The 15,358-nt window shown below is 42.1% G+C and overlaps 1 protein-coding gene across 9 annotated transcripts in view; it reads left to right on the forward strand.

Annotated features, from left to right (window-relative positions):
* Positions 1-15,358, forward strand: part of LOC138971249 (tetratricopeptide repeat protein 17-like) — an 80,751-nt gene that overhangs the window by 8,818 nt on the left and 56,575 nt on the right. For all 9 annotated transcript variants that reach the window (XM_070343941.1, XM_070343940.1, XM_070343942.1 and 6 more), the window contains exons 6-14: positions 1-76; positions 2,599-2,746; positions 3,408-3,547; positions 6,054-6,220; positions 6,867-6,994; positions 8,857-8,961; positions 9,690-9,817; positions 10,404-10,599; positions 10,856-10,936. The exon at positions 1-76 is cut by the window's left edge and continues 34 nt beyond it. In XM_070343941.1, coding sequence (XP_070200042.1) covers positions 1-76; positions 2,599-2,746; positions 3,408-3,547; positions 6,054-6,220; positions 6,867-6,994; positions 8,857-8,961; positions 9,690-9,817; positions 10,404-10,599; positions 10,856-10,936 — 1,169 coding nt within the window. The remainder of the gene's footprint in view (positions 77-2,598; positions 2,747-3,407; positions 3,548-6,053; positions 6,221-6,866; positions 6,995-8,856; positions 8,962-9,689; positions 9,818-10,403; positions 10,600-10,855; positions 10,937-15,358) is intronic.

Raw genomic sequence — 15,358 nt, forward strand, 5'->3', positions numbered from 1 at the left:
CGTTCTACTGGAGAATCAAGGGGAAACCCTTGGAGGCCATAGAGTGCATCAGAAGAGCCCTTCACCACTCTCCGCGGTAAGTACAGTCAAACCTCATTTGGCGACCACCTCTTTAGAACAATCACCTGCCCATCATGACCACCCAAAGGGTCCCCCAATGGTTTTTGTTCCCTATGTATTTCACATTTCCATAAGTATATTTTGATGTGTATTATTATTTGACTTGGAATTCTTTACAGAATAGTTTATTAATGTATGTTTTTGTATGGCGCTTAGAACTAGTTTCGGATTTTCGCCATGTAAATACACAGCAGACTTCCACTAACTCGCGGTCCAATAAATCGCGAATTCGTCTATATCGCGGAGACCTCTTGGACCCCGAAAAAAACAGGACCGACCTTTTAAAAAAAAAGTATTATTTAAAAAAATTTTTTTTTTTATACAAAATTAGTCACGTAAAGGCCAAAAAATAGTACAGATCATGAAAAAAATTTCTATTATAACCACGCTATCTCTCTCTGGGTCCAATGGCCTTTCATCATGCAGTAAATTGTCATTTCATCTTATCAGTCTTTCTCTCCCTCAGTCTCTCCAAATAGTGTTCTACGTGTGTGTGTGTTTTCAGGTAGTGTACATTACGGGTTGATCGAGACCTGCGAACAAAAGAAAAACAAACCTTTCACGCGCACGTGCCCCACTCAGTCAAGAACTTTCATGCCACGATCGGTATCGTCAAATTGGCCACGTGCCTATAGAGGTTAAGTGTCTGACCAGTCAGTATGGCCAGTCAGGCGTGCAGTTGAACACTCGAGTCCAGCTAATTGCGATCTCTGCTAGACGGTCCGGGTGGCCACAGGCGCCAATCAAGTGCTTAAACTGCGCTTCAGTCTTCTGCAATCTAGTCAGGCATGCAATTTAACACTCGAGTCCTGCTAATCGCGATCTCAGCTAGACGCCCCGGATTTTCTACAGGCGCCATGAAGTGCTTCAGCTTTTTGCGTTATAGCAGGTGGCAGAAAAAGCAAACAATCAAAGAAGAAATCTACATGCTTTCTGCCAAAGACAAAACGCGTGTCAACTCAGACTCACACAAAGCAAAACAAAACAAAAAAAGCTTATCCATGTAACTGACACATCTAAAAACGTAAACGTCAACCAATGATTTTGATCCACCAATCATTCTGATCTAACTATCGTTGGTGTCAAATAGTATATTGTCAATATAAGACCATCGCTAAACCCAACATGTATTCATTATGAGTCGGAGAAAAAAGAAAAGAAATCGTCATCTGCTGATAAAAGAAAACGTGTCATCGCAGTTAATCTTTTGAGAACTTAGTTGCCAACAGAAGCGTCACACTTGCGAGAAACGCAATAACACATACACATGAACATTGTAGCACAACCACATGCCAGGCGTGCGTGCGCACACACACACACGCACATACACACATGCACTCACACACACACACACACATGCACTCACACGGCAAACGCACACACGCCAACGTGACGCTCACAGGCTTTTTGTGACCAACAAGGGAAATAACCGCGTTTTTCTCTGACTCAGAAGAGAACGCGGTTTCTTGTCTTCCCTTTAATTGGACCCCAAACGGCATCGCGAATCGGATATATCGCGATCAAAAATCTTTGCACCCCAAAGACTGCGAGTTAGTGGAAGTCTGCTGAATACTCATTATTATTATTCAAAACCATCTGTCTATAGAAACCACTTTTGGGTAGTCGTTATTGACAGGTTTCGACTGGACCTGAATGAGTTATTCCTGCTCACTTTTGATAGAGGAAGCAAACCAGTTTACATGCTTGGTGTGCAACTGAAAATGCAAGCTTGGCTTATGCTGTTGAAACTGAAGTTGTCATTTACATACAGTCAAGTGGTCTTATGTAAGGATCCTCTTGAAATCGGCTGAGAGTGTTCTCTCATTAGAGGCGTCCTTTCATAAAAGGAACACAAGATTTTTCTGGCATTTTCAAAGCTCCACAAAGAGATCTGCAGATGTGCCTTGGGTTTTTTCTCCAAAATTTCTCTTTGGGGGAGGTTTATCTCATGCCTGTAGTCAGAATTGAGGGCAAGGTTAGAAGGGGAAAGTAGTCTCTGTCTTTGGTAAAAAAAATATACTTTTTTTTATTTGACACATTGATCTGACCCCTGGTTAGTCGACGTTCGATAGTTTTGACATGTTGGAGGTCTTCTGAGCATCAATTTATCAAGAAGAACATTTGGACCAATACATATTTTTAATCCAGGTCCAACTGACATTTTGTCCTCGAGGCTGGGAACAACACTGCTTCTATGTGCATTTTAGTAGCAAAAGTCCATTCAATTATACGAAGACAGTGATGGTTTCCAAAGATAATCAAATCTACTCTTGCCACCACCGTTCTGTAATGACCATATGTCTATAACAACCACTCAACAGGTATCCTGACATAACATGTTATTGAAATTCGTAAAAGGGATGTTTCACTGTATTACATCATCTCATGCAACCTTTCTAAAGGACAGGAAGAATTACGGCAATAGAAAATTTATTACGGTTTAAAATGAAGTGCATGTTTTTAATTTTTCTCCTTCAGATATCAAAAGGACGTTGCACTGATCAGCCTGGCTAACATCCTGCACAGAGCGCGCTACTCCAATGAGGCGGCCATCTTGGTGCACTCTGCCCTTGACCTTTCCCGCGAACTCAACGTCAACCATTTCACTCTCGGAAACATTTATGCAGTAAGTAGGGACCTCTTTCAAGTGGCTATGTTAGTGTCAGTCTTAAGGCCTGCTTGTGTCTGCCATTGTGAGAGTTGCAGCCCACCTATGCTGAAGAAGAAGAAGAATGATAATAATACTTTTATTTTTAACTCTGGCGTACCATGCACCCCTAATCCCCCACAAACCCTTTTCTGCCAAACCCTGCCTTACATCTTGTGTGTTACACCTGCCGCAGATTAAGACAAGACTGAAACTTGAAACTCTTAAGTTGTGGTCAAAAATGTGCATGGCAATTGAATGTATTTTGCCAAATCAGATGTAGAATAAATGATTTCCTTAGAACCTTTCTCCCAGTTCAACTTTTTGTATATACAAAAGAGCTTCACATAAATCAGTAAAACTCATCAGTACATAATCAAAAAACAAGAAAGGTAGGTTGTTGGAACGTTTGTTATTGACAAAACAATACATTCACAAATATATCGACCCAACGGTCTTTTAAGTGCACAGACAAACAATTAATAACGATAACTTATCTGGCTGACTTTTTTCTTCCGCCTGCCACGAAGCCGCAAGCGAATGAATGATTATATGACGAGAACAAAAAAATCTAAAAAAATTCAGTACATGCATGAGAATTGTAGGAATTAGTTTAACATGTAGCGTGATTGTGATGCAGGTGCTTGGGGAATACAACAAGTCCATCATCTGCTTTGAGAACACGCTGAAGATTCAGCCGGACTTTGAGGCGGCGGCCAAGAGAAAGCATGCCGTTCTGTGCCATTCCAAACTGGAGGGAGCTCTGGAGGCCCAGCACAGGTAAGGGAGGGTTGGTAGCAGGCTAATTTTCTCCGAACAATTGCCCCCCGACAACTGCCCACAGACAATTGCCCCCCTACGACAATTGCCCCCGGGACAACTGTCCCCCACTATGGGAGGACAACTGCCCCCGACTCTTTTCTGAGCACTCTTCGTGCACGTTTTTATAAAAGTCATTTACATCAATAAGTGTGTGGGTCTGTGTCGGTTTGTCTGTGTGTATGTCTTTAATTATGTATGACTTTATTTGCTTATGTTTACCTGGAAACAACAATAACACACGTGATAATTCAATAAACTCACAGACAAAAATGGGGGGCAATTGTCACGGGGGGCAATTGTTCTAGGGGGGCAATTGTTCGGGAGGCAATTAGCCTAGAACCGGGAGGGTCATACTGCTTCTGACAGACTTCTTTAAGGATACCTTACGTCCTGTGTAAACTGTCCTGTAACCACCACAAGTCTGTCCTGGCTAAGATTACCTTTTTACTTCATTTTTCTTACAGTGGTGTAAAAATATCTTGTTTTCTTGTAAATCCTAAAGTTCACTATCCACAGCTTTCAAAACGCATTACGTGCATGGGTCTTATGTGACTGTAGAATAGGAGTACAGCGGAACCCCCTTTATTTTATACCTTCTAATAAAAGCAGGTCTTTAAAAGGAGGCAATTTTACGAAGGTTATAAACAGAAAGTCTGGAAAAAACACAAATTGTTAATAAAAGCAGGAAGTCTTAAAAGTGGAGTTCCCCTGTACTCATCATACACCCCCAGTGATGCGTTTCCCCTGTACTCATCATACACCCCCAGTGATGCCTTTCCCCTGTACTCATCATCAGGCATGGGAATTGTCCGCCGAACGGCGGATTTCCGCCGAATTTTTATTTTGTTCCGCCGAAAAAGCAAAAGTGTCCGCCGAAAAAATAAAGGGGGGAGGCAAACAAATGAAGCACCGGTTACTTTTGCCTTTGCGCAAAAGCCCGCGAAAACTGTCCGTACTTTGTTCACGCACTGCTACCGCCCGCCTCAGTTACTTGAACTTTAGTGAAACAGCTCGCTGTTGATTCGCGGGCACGCTATAGGATTCGTAGTGTACCTTTGTCTCTAAAAGTCACAAGGCTACAACGATCTGTGTGTGAGGCGAGATCAAAGGCAGGTCCATTGTGATAGCTGGATGGCCTTGTTTATAGACACTGACCTTCTTTCTAGGGGTCATTGACTCAGTTTTAGCTATGAGAGGTGGTTCCCCTTTCATATGAGAGAGGAAACACTTCCTGCACCCGGGTCAGTGACCGAGTTTAACCTATGGGGAGTTTAACCTATGGGGCGGTCTCTTTGATGTCTTGAGAGGAAACTTGGCCAGGGTAGTACATGCACCAGAACTGGTGGACACCATGAAATCGGAGATTGATCGGAGATTGATCAGAATGTACATGTACATGCTTTTACACGACTTTTTAAATTTTACTTCTAAAATTGTGACAGTAAAGTGAACATTTGAACGATGCCTCTCTCTATGGATTATATTATGAAGCTGTTGAAAACATGCAGAGATTGTTCTCTCCAAGGAAAGATCGATGGGACGATCATTTGAAGGTGAGTGGGAAAACTTGTCTTAAAACCATTTAGGGTTGAAAACTCCACAGCGAATTGCTGATATAACGAACTAAAATTTATCTCCCTTGAGATTCGTTGTACCCGGACTTCACTGTATAATACATATATATGTATATAATTTTTTTTTCTTCAAAAAAGCAAAAATTGGTACTAAAAACTCTGATTCTAAAAACAGAATTTAATGGCAAACTTGGAGCTCAGATGACACCAGATTGCACCATCTGGGTTCTTTGGAGAATTTTTTTTCCGGGGGAGCATGCCCCCGGACCCCCCTAGTAAGGTTAGGCGCTTCGCGCCGTCGACTTGACGCTTCGCGTCTTCAGTTATAAATTTTCCGCCTTTTTTACAATTTTCAATTCCCATGCCTGACCATACACCCCCAGTAATGCCTTTCCCCTGTACTCATCATACACCCCCAGTGATGCCTTTCCCCTGTACTCATCATACACCCCCAGTGATGTGTTTCCCCTGTACTCATCATACACCCCCAGTGATGCGTTTCCCCTGTACTCATCATACACCCCCAGTGATGCGTTTCCCCTGTACTCATCATACACCCCCAGTGATGCCTTTCCCCTGTACTCATCATACACCTCCAGTGATGCGTTTCCCCTGTACTCATCATACACCCCCAGTGATAATAATAATAATAATGCAAACTTTTATAGCTCTATTCTAGAAATGTCTACTCTTAGCGCTTTACAATACATACATTTCCAGTGATGCCTTTCCCCTGTACTCATCATACACCCCCAGTGATGCCTTTCCCCTGTACTCATCATACACCCCCAGTGATGCCTTTCCCCTGTACTCATCATACACCCCCAGTGATGCCTTTCCCCTGTACTCATCATACACCCCCAGTGATGCCTTTCTCTCTTGTGGTGCAGGGCCCTGCAGAAGACCCTGAAGGAGCTGAAGGACTACCAGAGGAAGCATGACCACTACCAGACCCACAATGAGAAACTCGCCTCGGAGCAGGTGCCCACCGAGGTCAAGATCTCACAGCGCATTGCTTACGAACACGCCAAGATGAGGGACAACAACAACGAAATGGGTATGCTACGTTTCTCTTTTTTTTCTGGAACTTTTCTTTAACTCATTGTCTCCCAGGTATGGATATATCCGTACCCACTCACACGCCTCTAATCTAACCTGGTAGGAACATATCCGTACACACAGTCACTTCAGTCGCTTCGTGTAACGTCGATCTAACGCCTGCATTCCAGCGTGTTGATACACAGTTTCTACACAGTTACTACAATTCTGAGTGACCTACTGCAGCACAGCTGGTCTCGGCTAAAATAAACTTGGTCAACATAGGTGGGGTAGAAAGTGTTAAAGGCACACTCCTTGTGAAACAGTTTAGCTCACCATCTCAGACCTGATATTTGATGGAACAATCCCTCCACTTGGTCACATACCCAAAATCAACACCCTCACTGCTTGCTGTTGTGAGTTGGATTTGAGAGTTTTGATGAATTAATTTCTTAAAAAGCCACTAGCGGCTTTTACAAGAATTATTCGATTAAATTCTATATTGAAATTAAAAAATACTCCGGGATCAGAGTATGACTGCCTAAATGGCATGGAAAAAACCCAGACATATACATAAAAGCCCAACCGTGCCTACGAGTGTCCAACCCCACAAACACAGAAGAATAAGAATGATTGTGATTTGTTGAACGGTGTGTGTGTGACAGGGGAGTACTGTCGCATGGTAGAGCGGGAGGGGAAGTCAGTGTTGCTGTGCACCTGGAGTCGTCGCTCCCCCACACTGGACTTTGACTTCCAGTACCTGGATGACCCACAGGACACCGAACAACCTCAGGTGAGAATAAAAAAAAACTCCTCAGAAAGCGGCGTATGGCTGCCTAAATGGCAGGGTAAAAGCGGTCATACACGTAAAACTCCACTGTGTCAGCCCATGAACGCAGAAGAAGAAGAAAAAAACAAGAATGGTAGGCAATTGGAACGTTTATTATTGACAAAACAAAACGTTACATTTACTAGTACGTCGACCCACAGGTCTTTGAAGCAGACAGACAAACACTTATGAAACAGATGAAGAACTTATCTGGAGATCGAGCGGCTGGCTTGGTATTGATCAATGAAAGGATCAAAACCTCAGGTGAGGAAACAAAAAAAGGAAGAAGAAAACGCTCAGACTTTTCTTGCTTGTCCACTTTGAGGTCAGACCCCTGTGTGGGTATGGGTGGGTGTGCTGGGAAGACAGTGGAAAGGAGAGAGATAGTGGAAGGGAGAGAGTGAGCGACTGTAAGATTGAAGGAAGAAGAGAGACATGAAAATCATTTGAATGTTGTGCAGAAAAATTAGTCGCTGTGTTTTATGCTTTAAATCTTACACTGCCAAACAAGTTTACTTACAGGGGTGGGACTTTTCCGCGAATCCGCGGATTTCCGCGGACACAACTTACGAATTCCGCTGGAGTTTTCTATTTTTCCGCGTCCCATTTCATCACAGTATCTATAACTTGTTGACTGAATGATATGGAGAGAAGTGAAGATGGAACAGAACACTGGAGGCTTTAGAGTTAAATTGTGCTGACTTAAAACTCCTGATAACTAATAGTAATTTTGAGCTTCAATGCATTGAATCATACTATTGGCAGTATTGGGTTATGGATACATGGTTCATTACGTAAGTATGCACCATTACAATGTTACCATTGTTGTGTGAAAGTGGTTTTTTTGTTTGGTTGATGGTGTTGTTGTTTTTGTGTGTGTGGGGTTTTTTTTTGGGGGGGGGGGGGAGTGCGGAGAATGTCTTTTTTACCTGATCCAAACGAGTTGAGTTTTAGTCTCAGAATGCAGCAGATTGCACAGATTTTAATGTACCATTTAACAAAAATTCGGGGATTTCCTCTTTTTTCATCACAAGAGAGTCCCACCCCTGACTTATCAAAGGTAAAGATACCAAAAAGCAATGTACTCACGTTAAAATGACGAACACGGAACGAATAACAGCGACGTTTCGACCTAAGGGTCTTCTTCAGGCACAAAAACACAAAAATACACACACAAAAAAAGAAGAAGAAAGACGATAGAACAGATAAAGAGGAGAATAACTGACAAAACAACTGCACTGCACAAACCAACAAATGACAAAGACAGAGAAGCAAGGGAAGCTACTCGAGGGGAAGCCAACAATAGCACAGGCAAGAAAAAGTTAGAGTTGAAAAGCGGCAGTTTTGAGGTCTGTAGACCAAACAAAAAGTGGGGGGGGGGGGGGGGTTTGAATGGGAACGAAAGAGAAAACTCACGTACCCGTGCGGACACACACACACACACACACACACACACACACACACACACACACACACACACACACACACACACACACACACACACACACACACACACACACACACAAGGTGGAACAGCGGGGGGAAGGTTTAGATGAATGAATTAACGGCGGATGTTAATTCCATCGGGGCACTACGAGGGATGATATGATGTGGGACTCCCTGAGTTTGCGCTCGAAAGAGTCGCCACGTACTTAACTTGCCACAGGTAAGAAATATTCCAAAATATATCAGTTGTCTTTTTTAGTTCTTTGACATGAGAAGAGGTTGAACTTTGACATTGTACTTGCTCTCTGTTTGTCAGGAGAATCTTTGTGTTGTAACCCATCAAGGAAAATGTGTGCATTTTTCTGGGGACTGGTTTTCAGGAGGAGGACAACGGCTTTAAGAAAGGTTCTTCCAAGAACGCACCTGACTACACCAAGCCCCAGCACCCCCCACGTTTCTCCAAACACAAGCCCCCACCCCCAAAGGTAAGTCTTCTTCATTTTCCCTTGACATTTGAATAAAATAGAACCACTTTTGTTCCCCCGAAAGCGGAGTATGGCTGCCTGAATGGCGGGGTAAAAACGGTCATACACGTACAAATCCACTCGTGTAAAAACATGAGTGAACGTGGGAGTTTTAGCCCATAAACGAAGAAGAAGAAGAACCACTTTTGAAGACTACCAAATATTTGAGAAAATGAACAGAAAATCTCAGAAAGAGGATCTTTAACCCTTTCGCTGCCAATCAAAACTTCCTGACTGCCAGGGAATATTGGAGTTCGGGGTGTAATAATTCACAAAAAATTCTAGCTCCAAACTGGCAGTAGGTAGAAAAGTAAAACCTATGTTATTTTTAAAAGAAATTCAACCAAGAATCTGTTTTTAGTATCTAATCATGGAAATAATGCACAAGTGCAGGACGGGTATACCCGTCCTGAGGCAGTCAAGGGGTTAAAGAAGGGGAGTTTTTGACTCCCCTGAGTAATCGGGACGCAGTGGTAATGTGCAAAATGTCTCTTTGCGAAAGACTGTTTTTGTTTTATTTCCAACATTCTGACACAGCTTTCCATTTTTATGTGAGGGACCAAACACCACTTCCAATAATATGAAAAATGTCACACCTGTGCAAAAATTTGCATATATGTAGTTTATATTTTTTAAATGTTACTTCTTCGCAAACATCTGCATAGATTTTCTATTTTCTTTTGTTTCAGTTTCTAAACGCAGAGCATCTGGTAGAGGCCTGGCCCGGCAAGGACGAGTGTGACACGTACGTGCAGAAAGTTCCAGACCCTCGCAACCTGTCCACTTGCTTCCTGACACCAGAAAACAAAGGCTTTGAGTAAGTCAGCCACAAACATCTTCATTTCCTCAGGTTTTGTGTGCAAGAAAGTGAGCTTTGTTTGAAAAGACTTGATACTACATGCATGCGTACAGATATTTGTGGTTTTCATTTCATCGCCTTTGGGTGTCCATTTTGCAGAGTGTGCATTGCAGGTAGACAAGAGTGTGGTACAGTACTAGAAATATGCCACTTCTGTGGGTGTTATTTTCATGTTTCATAATGATTATCACAGAAGAAGAGTAAATTTTATTAAGAGTGGTCGACAGTGTTAGGCATTTAAATTTAAAATAGAAAAAGAGTTTAAAAAAAACACACACAAAAACGTTATTCCTCGGAGACACTGGGTTATGAGACCAGCACACACAAATAAGGAAAGTAAGGGATGGTGATGGGAGAGTGAAGAATAGCTGTCACAATCTAAGCCAAGAATAGCTGTCACAATCTAAGCCTTTTCTCAAAAATTCAAGAATTTTGTCTAGTCTTGTCCATGTGTAAGTTTGGTAGAAATGAGGCCTTTCAAACAATTTGTAACATGTAATGGCCTCAAGGAAAGAATCTAAATGCAGCACGTTGTTTCCTGCAGGGTGCGAGCTCTGCTGACAGTGGCACAGGGCCTGCCCCACGGTGAAGAACACCCGTTACCCTGGTACCCACCCGTGTGCGTGCCGCTGATGGAACTGGCAGAGGGCAGTGAGAACACTTACGATCACCTCAAATCTGTCAGCTACGCTGAGCGATCGCGCATCCCCCTCAAGTACAACGACCCCTCCATGCGCCAGGTGAGCAGTGAATGCAGGCTGGAGAATTCTCCTCCCATAGATATAAATGAGCTTGAGGCAGTTTACTTTGTTTAAACAAAACTTTATTCAATTTTTATATTGTGACATGTATAATAGTATACAATATTGAACACTGAGGATCCGAACTGAAGCATACAGCTTATATTAATGAATCCAAGGCAGTTTAGTTGAGGCATAAGTGATACTGTCCTGACATATTAGGTTGTATTTTGACTTGCTCGTCATCTGTTTGTAGACCCTGCTGCAGCATGTCAACAACGATGCCATTTTGACTGAGGAAGAGGTGGGACAGAGAATTCTTACCGCCCTCAAAAAGGTAACGTCAGGCAACACAATTTGCAGTGCTTTCACTTCAGTTCAGTTCGATTTAGTTAGGTTCAGCCCTTTTCAGCTTCATTGAAGAATATTTCAAAGGGACACATTCCACAGACAGTTTTAACTCTTAACGTCCTATACCGCGCCATACCGCTCCTTACCGTATCATCCTATACCGTGTCATACCGCTCGTTCTCTACTAGTGTCATTAAACAAGAGTTACCAGCCTTGCGATGCTCTCCTGCATTGGAAAACAGCTTTAGTCCTTCGACACACATGCCAATGCTGCCGGTGCATTTTGTTCAGGACTTTTGAATGTAATTTCGATTTTTGTGGACGGATTTTGTAAGGATTTTTTTTGTTAGCTTTGAAAATTCGAAATGGAGTCGAGTGATAGTGATAGTGACACGTCTTTTCATGGGTTTGAGGCAAGAAATGTGGAGAATGACTTCGATGGTGGTGATGCTGATAGTGGACAGAGTGATCTATCAATTTTGGAGGTTTCAAGTGTTCACACAGCCGATTTGAGTGATTTTGAACCTTAAAGTTCGGACGAATCATCCGCAGATGATGACATTGACGATAATGCACAATGGCGTGGAAACGTTGAACAGTGGGAGGAAGATGCATTCCTAGAAAGTGTGGGCCCTACACAGCCTCTTCCATACAATGCTGAAGCAGTCGACTATTTTTACCAGCTGTTTCCATTGGCTTTCATTGAGAAAATCAAGGATGAAACTGAACGTTACGCTTGCCAAAAACGGGATTCCTTTTTGGATTTTACGTGGATACGTTACCTGGGATTTTACCTGTGAAAACTACCTCCCCAAGAGTAAAGTTGGTGTTATTTTTAATCATAAGATAACAGTGCATGACAACCAACATAAAACACAGACACAACACCTTCATTGCTTTTTGTTTTATTTTATTTTATTTCATAATTTATTTTTTACCTGAAATTATGAATTAATTAGATTTTTTATGACAAGTAATTATCACAAAAAACCCACAAACCTTTCATAAATGCAAAGTACATTCATTCCCCAATGGTCAAAAAAAATATCAAGTAAATCCATCCATAAACAATAAGAATATTTTTTTTTTATTGAACACACCCAAATTTTGTCTCTTTTCCCCAAATCCTTATGGGATTTTGCACTGGGACATGCAAAAAACGTTACAGGCTAATAAGAGTTAAACTACGTGCTTCCAGTGAAAAGGCCTTTTCAGAATGTGTTTGTTTCATCAGGGTTTGTTATGTGCTTCTCTGGGTAATTCTTCTTTGCAATTTGTTGGTGTTTGAACAAATCTGAAACAGATAGGCTGCTAGCATTCCAAAATGAAGAATAAACAAGTCGCGTAAGGCGAAATTACTACATTTAGTCAAAGTGTGGAACTCACAGAATGAAACTGAACGCACTGCATTTTTTCACAATGACCGTTGTCCGCCGCTCGTGCAAAACGCAGTGAAACTGACGAGCCTATTTAGCGTGGTAGTGGTTTCGCTGTGCTGCATAGTACGCTTTTCTGTACCTCTCTTCGTTTTAACTTTCTGAGCGTGTTTTTAATCCAAACATATTATATCTATATGTTTTTAGAATCAGAAACCGACAAGGAATAAGATGAAATTGTTTTTAAATCGATTTCGGAAATTTAATTTTGATCATAATTTTTATATTTTTAACTTTCAGAGATTGTTTTTAATCCGAATATATAACATATTTATATGTTTTTGGAATCAGAACATGATGAAGAATAAGATGAACGTAAATTTGGATCGTTTTATAAAAAATTAATTACAATTTTCAGATTTTTAATGACCAAAGTCATTAATTAATTTTTAAGCCACCAAGCTGAAATGCAATACCAAAGTCCGGCCTTCGTCGAAGATTGCTTTACAAAAATTTCAATTAATTTGATTGAAAAATGAGGGTGTGACAGTGCCGCCTCAACTTTTACAAAATGCCGGATATGACGTCATCAAAGACATTTATCCCCAAAATGAAAAAAAGTCTCGGGATATCATACCCAGAAACTCTCATGTAAAATGTCATAAAGATCGGTCCAGTAGTTTACTCTGAATCGCTCTACACACACACAGACACACACACACACACACACACACACACACACACACACGCACACACGCACACACACACATACACACACATACACTTCTTCTTCTTCTTCTTCGTTCATGGGCTTAGACTCCCACGTTCACTCGAGTGGATTTTTACGTGTATGACCGTTTTTACCCCGCCATTCAGGCAGCATACGCCGATTTCGGGGGAGGCATGCTGGGTATTTTCGTGTTTCTATAACCCACCGAACTCTGACATGGATTACAGGATCTTTTCCGTGCGCACTTGGTCTTGTGCTTGCGTGTACACACGAAGGGGGTTAAGTCACTAGCAGGTCTGCACATAAGTTGACCTGGGAAATCGGAAAAATCTCCACTCTTAACCCACCAGGCGGCAGCAACCGGGATTCGAACTCACGACCTCCCGATTAGGAGGCCGACGTCTACCCTCCACGCCACTGCGCCCGTCTCACACACATACACCATGACTCTCATCTTGATTCCCCCTCTATGTTAAAACATTTAGTCAAAACTTGACTAAATGTAAAAACCAAGAAAGGTTATCTTATTTGAATGTTTAATTTAGTGAATGTTTGTTTTTACCTGAATTAAACATTCCAATACAGTAGAACTCCCCCTTAGCGACCCCCCTGTTTACGACCACCCCCTTTTTACGACCGATTTTGCTACCACGGATGCATTCTACTATATAATGAACCCCCAGTGAACGACTCACCCCAAAACGCGACTTACGACCGAGCTTTTGGGGATGAATTACGACTTTCGCGCATTTGTAATCGAGCAGACGAAAACAATACAATGGCGGCTCTTGCTCCTCGAACTATCGCGAGACGGAAAAAAAACTAAATCTCGCGCACGATAGAATCCGCGGCGACTTCCTTAGGAGTCGAGAAGACGCAAATCCTGTGTATCGTCAGAGACTATAGAGTATACAGAGACGCTTCATCCTTCTTTGCGCTGCGGTGCGAAAGTGAGACCGGCCAGCCAGCGCGCGGGAAAAGAGCCACTCCCTGCCGCACAAGGAAGTTCGCGTATAGCGGCTGCTGTCGGCTGTGTTTATATCACGTTTATATTAACATACTGTCTGTTCTGTCCGGCTGACAGTGCTGCAAAAAGAAACTGAACAAAAAAAATGTTTGTTTGTGAACATCCTTTTTAAATGACCATAAAAACACCGCAGAAAATGGTGTAGATTAAAATTAAATCAAATTTACTTAGGCGGCAATACCCGCTGCATCGCTGTAGTTATGCAAACATGATTCAAGTCAGTGTCTTTTCACGAACTAACCGTCGTTAGTTTTGTGTGTTTTAGTCAAATGCAAATACATACTGTATACATGGTCACTTAAGCCTGAGAAAATATGTCAGGAATAAATCGTTAACGAAAGAGTTCCCGGTCAAATCGGTAACTAAGGCATTTAGTCAACTTGGCGTCGTCCCAGCACCTCTAAAGTGAAATGGGTAGTCAATTGCACGGTGCTAAGAAATTATCATGTAAGGAAAACTGTAAAATACAGCAACTTAAACAACATTATTGTGACCTAGCTGACTTTAATTAAAGAATCTTGATCGATCGATGATTGTCTTATTTCTTATCGGTTGCTTCTTTCTTGTTCAGAAAGCTCTCTCTCTCTCTCTCTCTCTCTCTCTCTCTCTCTCTCTCTCTCTCTCTCTTTTTTTTTCTTCCCTAGTCATAGTTATAGTAAAATAGTTTAGTCCCTCTTTAGGGCGAGGGCCAGATGCAAAAAAGCATATCTATGCTTATTCTTGTCACCCTCGAAAAATAAAGATTTGTCATTGTCATTGTCATTGTCTCTCTCTCTCTCTCTCTCTCTCTCTCTCTCTCTCTCTCTCTCTCTCTCTCTCTCTCTCTCTCTCTCTCTCTCTCTCTCTCACACTCTCACTCCCTCTCACTCTCTCTCTCTCTCTCTCTCTCTCTCCCTCTCTCTCTCTCTCTTAGTCTCTCTCTCTCTGAGTCAGTTACACACACACACACACAGGCACGCACGCACGCACACACACACACGCACACACACACACACACACACACACACACACACACACACACACACACACACACACACACACACACACATGAATTGAGATGAATTAACGAGGTACGGACCGACTGGATGACACTTTGAACAGCATCGTCACAAGTATTCTAGTTTGAGAAGTTTTCGACTTTTGCGCTTGGACGAAGAATAGAATCAATTGTTCAGTTGTCCTTCAAAACAAAATTAAGCCTGATGTTAATTAAACAACTGCGCAATCACATTGTTGAGCTTGTGTACAGTGTGTGTTTTCTCTGTTCTGGTAGAA

The sequence above is a fragment of the Littorina saxatilis genome, linkage group LG7 (assembly GCF_037325665.1).
Source record: "Littorina saxatilis isolate snail1 linkage group LG7, US_GU_Lsax_2.0, whole genome shotgun sequence".
Lineage (NCBI taxonomy): Eukaryota > Metazoa > Mollusca > Gastropoda > Littorinimorpha > Littorinidae > Littorina > Littorina saxatilis.